At 33.8% G+C, this 8,814-nt stretch overlaps 1 protein-coding gene across 11 annotated transcripts in view; it reads right to left on the bottom strand.

Annotated features, from left to right (window-relative positions):
- Nucleotides 1-8,814, bottom strand: part of LOC106464628 (protein Daple-like) — a 142,667-nt gene that overhangs the window by 4,038 nt on the left and 129,815 nt on the right. For 9 of the 11 annotated variants that reach the window (XM_022392361.1, XM_022392362.1, XM_022392359.1 and 6 more), the window contains 3 exons: nt 5,189-5,281; nt 1,322-1,394; nt 372-501 (listed from right to left, as the gene is read on the bottom strand). In XM_022392361.1, coding sequence (XP_022248069.1) covers nt 372-501; nt 1,322-1,394; nt 5,189-5,281 — 296 coding nt within the window. Of the gene's footprint in view, nt 1-369; nt 502-1,321; nt 1,395-5,188; nt 5,282-8,814 lie in introns of those variants that run through there. The other 2 variants (XR_002611793.1, XM_022392368.1) reach the window with 2 other exon arrangements.

The following is an 8,814-nucleotide window of genomic DNA, read 5'->3' as shown; positions in this document are numbered from 1 at the left end:
ATATATATATATATATATATATATATATATATATATATATATAGTGATTGATGAAGATTATGGTAAAATATACCAATATTTGGCACAGCTAAAGCATAATGGCACACACATATGTACAGGTTCTAAGATAGTTCAAAAACAGGTCACAATTTTAACTGACTTTTCCAGGTTTGTGGTCAACCTGCTAGAGTAGCATCCAATAAAGACAAAGTGTTCAACAAGGAAGATTTAACTAAACTTTAAAGTCTTTCCCCATGCATTTTTAATGAAAACAGCTATTTTGTGATTTAACTGCTTATTTATTAAACTGAGAAATGCTAGTTCTGTCATCACATAAACTAACCAAAAGACTGATGGTGCATAAGACTCACTTTGAGAAGAGTTATCACCAGCAACTGAAGATGCATTGTTTTCCAGATGACCATTCAATATATCTTTTCCTCCAAGAAGCCTCTCAACATTAAAACTCCTGGTTTTAGATCTATCAAAGCTAGATCGACCCTAATAACAGATTTTACACTCAACATAAGATTGAAGCTGATACTTAACACTATTCACTACCAGCATAATATTGAGTAGCCTTATGTTTTTGCCTATTATAACACACAGTGTAAAAAAACTGACCAAATAAACTAGGTGAAATTACTTATTTTCAATGTAAAATACATACTAAAATTCAAAGATTTCACACAGTGATATTATCTGCAACAGTATTTTTGTTTAAATTCTTTTGTTACGTGTTATTAGGGACCTAGTACCCAACAGTCATGGACCCACAAGCAATTGCATATAAATCGTACGTGTTTACAATTTAAAAAATGTTTGTCCAATTTATATTACAAATACTAACAGTAAAATGTTTACCTATATTGGAATTTCAGGAACTATGGAATTGCTTAAACCACAATGAGTTTAGAAAAGTCAAAAATTAACATAAAAATATTTATCCAGTATACAAGTATTCTTCGATCCTGAAATCTGATCAAAATTATTGGATGCACATAATTTATGCTCATAAAATTATGTTAAACTACTAAAACTAAATAAAGATGAAAACATTATACACAAGTTCCTGATCTTAGACAACTTTTCCTTTTTATTCTGATATCTTTTTTTTTTGCTTAAAGACTAAAACACAAAAACGAAATATTTTCAAATTAATAAAAAAATCTCAATATCATATTATGAGAAATTCTTTAGTTTGGGATAAATATGACAGATACAAAGGAAATCAGTTTCACTATCCTTCTTTTATTTCAATAGCTTAAATCTTTAATAACAGAAACAAAAACACTTGGATTACAATAAGTTTCAAACTAACCCTGGAAAGGCCAGGAAAATGTTCTGACCTTGCTCTTCTCATTTGTGGAGCAGAAGTTACCACTTTGTGTGCTCTAAGCATAAAGAAAAGTTTTTTGTAGCAAAGTAAGCAGAGTTATAAGTAAAGAATGGTAAGAGAAATAAATCATTGAAACTTCAATAAAAATATTCTTTAAATTAGTAAAACATACTTTGTTATATGTATTAAAGAGAATTCTAAAAATGGATAGAAATATAGTGTTAAGAGTAAACCACATCATATAATATGATAGCTAAAATATTTGAAAACATCAGTTTGCTGATTTTCTTGTAACTTTTATAGTAGAATGGATCAAAAATATAAATTTTAACAATTAAATTGGTGATAAAGACAAAACCAGTTTGTAGATTTCAAAACAGTAGGGCCAACATATGTGGAAGTTCTAGCCAGACATGAACACATGCAACAGACAGAGTGCATTCTGGGTAGTTCATTCTTATGCAACATATTAAACAACATCTAGTTCACTTTTGAAAAAAATGTTTTTCAACCAAAACTCAGCTTGAAATATGCTATCCACTCACTAACTTGTTAATATACTTGCTACCAAATTACTTTTCTTATTAGAAGTTTCTAGTCAACTTTGAGATAAAATATACAAAAAAACATACTAAGGGTTAGTCGCAGGTTCTATGATGTCCTTGCAACCACTCCTTCTATTACTGATGCACTCAGCCTAATGAACATGATTATGAACTACTGCCCAAGACAGCAAGGTCAACTTAGACCACACATCTTGACAACCTTTTCACATATTATATTGTATGTCAACTTTGGTTTCCAACACCATGATTCAACAAACTAAAGGCTGAAAAGTCTACTGAAGCTCTATTGGGGACTTCAAATTCCTTGTTTACATTCTTGCTAACAAAGTACCAGAAGATATGCCCAAAATAATCTCAATGGCATTTTTTTAAGGGTCAGAAAGTCCTCTTTCATAACTATAGCCTTCATTTTCTGTTATCTCAGATTGGCTTATGGTGCAGTTTCAGATTCTGCTGCTGTTCTAAGCACTCTGCGTTGCACATTTTTGCACTTCCATAGAGTACCCTGAAGGATTATTTCCTTAATTGTTGTGTTCTACTTCATATTACAACCTCACTATATGAAAATCCTTCTTCTGAATGAGCTGTGACAAATACTTCCAGTCATCAATATTTCTGTGGCAGCATTGCACTGTCAACTGGTCTGGTATTCATAATTGACAAAATATTTTGTCACCAAATATGACATTTATAACATCATAGCTCACAGCTCAGTTACACTAACATATGCAAATCACTCTTAAACTATGTGGTTAATCCTCCATATAAGATTTCTTTTTCTCATTGAGGACAGAAGACGTGCAAAAATAATTAAGGAAATTGACAGGAAAGTACAGTAATTTTTACCAAATGTCACATCTCAGTAAATTACTGCAATCATTAGAAGAGTAAACAATAAACAACTGATCATTTCAATTCTTTGCTAATTTGAAATTTAATGGGTTACACCTAGATATTTTTACACTGTTCACTTATTATAATTCTCTACCAGAAGAAGATACAAATTACTTTTGTAAGTAGCAACTAAAATATTATTAAAAAACACATTTTACATCTTCACTGGTTATTTAAGTACACCTGTAGATGTAACTAAATGGCATTTTATTTATTGTAAAGTAGAAATAAACAACAGTGTCTGGTAAGTGACATGATATTCAGTATCATCACTTGAATATTTTTATATTTCTAATAATACTAATTTAGTCATAGATATTGAATAAATTGCTATACTTTTAATTTCAATAGCTTTTATTCAATATTTATTTTAAATCTATCATTTTCTATTGATGGAATAAAAAACTACAATACTGCAGAGAAAGATGAAACTGATTTTCACTGATAAACTTTATACTCTGAGAAAGTTGCTTGAAAACATAAGTTAACACTATAATGATATAAGTGTGATTTTAAAATAAAAGCTTATAACAGAAACAATTTTCTGTTAAAATCCACCTCAAGCCTAGATGGCATAGGAGCCAATGCTGAACCATGATTTCAAGTGATGAGGGGATGAAAATGCTGTTACATTCCTCCTGAACATGATGCTATTCCATTATCAGTTAACCTCCAGCTACCCACTGGTAACCATTACATACCTGGGAAGAGACTACATAGTGTCTTGCTCAAAGACACAACAACATGTTATGTATAAAGGATTAAACTTCCAACCCCCTGATTATGAGTCCAAAGCAATAGTCACTGGGCTATGCTGCCTCTCTATTCTGTGGCTATATTTGAAATTACAGGAAAACTACTAAGGCTATTTGCTGCCATTCCTAATTTTGAACTACTAGTCAGAGGAAAGACAGCCAGTCAGAAGCACTCTACCTTATGCACTAATGGATTGACTGTCACTCTTGTTGTGTACCCACACCTAAAAGTGAGAGAATATTTTATGGTATTGTACAAATTAAAATCCAGCTTTCCAGCTCTGAAATTCAGAGCTCTATCAAAAGGCCAATGTGCACCTTTCTATAGCTAGATGCTAAAGGTAAATTTATTAAACACAAGTCTGAAATAACCATTCAATCCAGAAAACTATGTGATTTCAGTTTTTCACTTTGCATCTTATGATAAAAATGTTTACGGCCTATGTCCTATCATGCAGGAAGTAGCACTGCCTATGTAGGGATGGCTCAGATTGTTCATCAAAATGGTATTTTAAATATCTCCTCGACAGTTCATCAGAACTTTACAGTACTATAGTGTTTTCTTTTATGACTATCTATATAATGACCGAATCACAACTTCTGGGAATGTTGTTAAATATCTTTGCAAAAAAAGTTAGAATTTCTTGTTCTCCTTTCTTTTGCTTGTTTTTTATTACATGATAACTCTAAAACCAAAACATTGATGTTAACAAATTTCACTGAGGTGACATAGTTTCAGACAAAGTAGCTGTTTTGATAAGTATTATTAACTAGTAGTGATTAAAAAAAAAATCATAATTCTAGCGTAAATGATATTATCGTTACTCCTTAAAGTTAGCTTTCTTACATACCTTTGGTGTTCATTTAAAAAAACTTAAGTACAGGGTGAAACAGGACTTACCAACCAATAACAGATAAACAATAAATATTACAGTTGGAACTTCATTGAATTTAGAACTTGGTTATAAATACAACCTTCCTATGTCTATTGAAACACTGCATTAAAAAAACAAGCAAACATGAGAAGAAAAAAACTTTTCAAAAAAGGAAGTAAGTATAAGTATGGCTAATATCAGTCGTTTAAAAACAATGCAAACAAGATAGTAAGGATGACATATGTATCATCCCTACATAATAGAACAGGCAAGAATTAACATATAGCAATATATATATAACTATTCAATCACAACTGAGTTTAATTTATCCTATTATTATCCTATTGTTAACGTTCTATTACACTGTGTAGGGATGATTCAAATGCCATCCCTACCATCTTGTTTGAATTGTTTTTTATATTAACCATCCCTACATTTACTTCCTTTTTTGAAAAGTTTTTCTTTACTTTTTAAACAAGATATAAAAACTGATGAATAATCGCCTGGTAGTCAGTTTCCAAACTAAGCAAAATACAATATTCACAAATCAAGATATTCAAAAGTTACTCTCCTTATAGGCATGACAGAGATAGTAGTAATAATTTTCTTTTAAAAAAATTATCATAAGTTAAAAAAAATAATTATGACTTGTTTATTTAGACATTTTTTTATTTCTTACTTTAATACAATGCATGTTTAGTCACGCTCTGATAATAACCAACATAAATTTACTAACAAATAAAGAAATTCATGTCTTACTTCTTAGCTAATTTCTCTAGTTCCTGATGTACTCCTGTCATTGCTCTTTCCACTTGTTTCTTTTCTTGGCCCAATTCCCACAACTTCTGGCATCTATAAAACTCGTGCATATTAATGCATTACACACACACCAATGTTTACACCTAAAGTAAAAAAACAAAAACAGACTATGAAAAAATAAACATCATTTTGATGCTAACTTTTCATGGGCTGGAGAAGTGTCATCAGTATCCCCCAATTTTTATCTTTTGTTATAAGACATCATTTTTAAAAGCATGAAAAATACTTTCTTTAATCATGAAATTTCAATTTTTTGTTATTCCTGGTCAGAATGTTCCACTTTATATATCCAGTCAGTTTGAAATTACTTGATATTGATTAACATATTTCTTTTGAAAGTTAATTTTGCTGATTGATGGTAAAACCTGACAAAGATTTTTACTAGGGCCTCACTTTTGAAAATGATGTTACCACTATCTTTGCTAAGTATAGGTATCATGATTTTTTTTGCAAAACAATATTCTTAAGTCTAAATCTACTTATATATAACAAATGTAATTTATCTTAAAAAACAACCATAGGTGTTTTGTGTGCATTTTTTGAGCACAATAAGCTTAACAATAATATTTTGCTGTCATCTACTGTACTCAGTAAACATAACTAAGCTTACCTATTAAATTTCTTGTTACAGAAAATATCTTTAGTTTCCTGATATAATTTAACATAAAAAAATTTTTAGAAATGAAAAAACATTAATTAAACTACAAAAAACAAGCTCCCAAATCTGTAGTTTTCCTAAGTTCTAAATTTCCCATTTGATTCCTTTTATATACCCCTACAAGAATATTAAGAAGTCAATATTTTGAGGTATTACAAATTACTGATCATATTACTTAATTCATTCAACAATGACATAAATAAGTTATAATCTACACTGTATAATGGTATTTAACTGTTGACTCTAGACATTTTCCAAGTTAAGTTTTATTAGTAATTGCTCAGACTATGTCAAAAGGGTAGCAATGTAGGACTCTATAAATAAAACCATTAACAGAAAAGGAAAATCAAATGGAAAACAAGAGGTGAAACATTTTCAAGAGATGATAGTTACTTAGCAAATATAAACTTATTTTGGGATGGGAAGAAAATTTCTAAAAAAAAACCCCAATAACTACAATGTTTACAGGCAAGACTTTGAGCTGTGAAGAAACGAAAGTGGAACACTTTTTTCATTATTCTTACGAATTTTACATAATGACAAAATATCAATTCTAAAATATTTTTGAGTTAAAAACTGTTGAACATTTTTTTTTCTATATTCTGAAATTTTATAGCAAGCATGCAATCGACACCTGACAGGCTCACTAGTCACGACATAATTAATATTGTTGTTGTTGTTTGGTGTTTTATGGCGCAAAGCAACGAGACTATCTGCACCAAACAACCAGTAAAAACAGTGAAAGTAAATTAAAGTAAAATGTAAAAATACAGTGAGTTAAAACCAATATATGTCGATAAAAGATTTATATACAATTAAAAATACCTATAGTGCGTAAAAAATTGAAAATACAATCTAAACGGACAGTGTCACCATTACCAATGATACTGTCCAACGTCAGAGGTAAACTCTTAGAAAATATGTGTTTAAAATAATGCTGCTGCTCACGATCGTAATGACGGCAGGACAGTAAAATGTGGGCTATTGTGACTTGAGTGTCACAATAGCTACACCTCGGTGGGTCAATACCTGATAAAAGAAAATGATGGGTTAAAAAACTGTGACCAATGCGTAACCTTGCCAAGACTAATTCCTCCTTCAGATCCTTACGGAAGCAAGAGGGCCAAAGACCAACAGTAGGCTTGATCTGGAAATGCTTGTTATGACATTGCTCAACCCAAGTTGACTGCCAATTGGTGCAAAGCCATGCCTTAAAGACAGGACCGCAGTCCATGTATGGGACAGGCATGGCCGTGATGGCACCAGAGCAGAAGGACTTAGCTGTGGTATCAGCAAGCTCGTTCCCGTGAATATCGACGTGGCCAGGGAACAAGAAAAACTGGAGGGAAACAGAAGATAGAGAAAAGTGGGCCAATCGGTGTTGAATATCGATGAGAACAGGGTGAGAACCAACGTTAAGCGATTCCAGGGACAGTAGAGAGCTAAGAGAATCAGTGTAAATAGTACAATTACTGTACTGCATAGCTTCTACATGATCCAGGGCAAGAGAAATAGCATACAACTCAGCAGTGAACACAGAAACTGTAGAGGGGATTCTGCGAGCAACTACCGAGCCACAGCACACCATAGCAGAACCTACCGAGTCACCCGATTTCGAACCATCCGTGTAAATAGGAAGAGAAGAATGGCTCAAAAGATGCTCAGCAAAAAGATGATACTTCCAATCGGGAGTATTTGCCTTCCTCAGATGACTCAGAGAAAGGTCACAGCAAGGGATGGTAATAAGTCAAGGTGGAATGGGCTGATCATTGGGGACAGCAATGTCATCCAATGCCAGATGCAATTCAGCCAGTTGCGCCTGGATACGAAGGCCAAAGGAAGGAATAGCAGACCGTCTGTTCCAAAAGAGCATGGCACATCATGGGAGAAAAACACAATCTCAGGTGGGATGCCGTGGTAAGGATCGAAGCTTGGCAGCATATTGTAAAGAAAGTTGCAAACGACGAAGGTGAAGAGGAGGTTCGTGGGACTCAGTGTACAAACTCTGGACTGGAGAAGTGTGGAAAGCCCCAGTACAGAGCCGATGCCCCAGATGGTGAATGGGGTCCAGCATCTTCAAGGCCGAGGTCCAGGCAGAACCATAGACCAAAGACCCATAGTCCAGTTTGGATCGAATCACTGCACGATAGATCCTGAACATAGAACATCGATCCGCACCCCAAGAGGTGGAAGAGAGGACATGGAGGATGTTCAAAGCCCTTGCACACTTGACACGTAGCTGCTTGATGTGCGGAATGAAGCTAAGCTTATGGTCAAAGATAAGCCCCAAGAATTTTGCCTCAGGGACAACACAAATAACTATATTGCCGAGACGGAGCTCGGGATTGGGGAAGAGACCCTGTTGGTGGCAAAAAAAGAAAATTTAAAACCGTTTGCAGTGGTCCATGTCAACAACCGATTGAGGACAGTCTGAAGCTGCTGCTCAATAAACCTCATGTTTGACGACTGACACGAGATGTGGAAGTCATTTGCAACAGTCGGAGGAAGATTATTAGTGATAGCATTAATCTTAACATTAAAAAGTGTGACACTCAAGACACAGCCCTGAGGGACTCAAAGTTCCTGTGGAAAGGAATGGGAAAGAGTTGAACCCACATGGACTTGGAATCGCCTGTTCAGTAAAAAGTTGTGAATAAAAATGGGTAGATGGCCATGCAACCCATAGGAGTGGAGGTCCTGCAAAATTCCATACCTCCATGTAGTGTCATAAGCCTTCTCGAGATCGAAGATCACAGAAACAAGGTGTTCTCTCTTGAGAAAGACTTCAAGTCGAATCAGATGGTCCATGGTGGAGTGCTGTCGATGGAACCCACACTGGGTAGGCGAGAGGAGCATGTTCGATTCCAGGAACCAAACAAGACGAGCATTAACCATCCTCTCTAGGACC

The sequence above is a fragment of the Limulus polyphemus genome, unplaced genomic scaffold (assembly GCF_000517525.1).
Source record: "Limulus polyphemus unplaced genomic scaffold, Limulus_polyphemus-2.1.2 Scaffold1703, whole genome shotgun sequence".
In the NCBI taxonomy this organism is placed as follows: domain Eukaryota; kingdom Metazoa; phylum Arthropoda; class Merostomata; order Xiphosura; family Limulidae; genus Limulus; species Limulus polyphemus.
The sequence above is the reverse complement of the archived record's forward strand: the minus strand, read 5'-3'. Positions and strand labels throughout refer to the sequence as shown.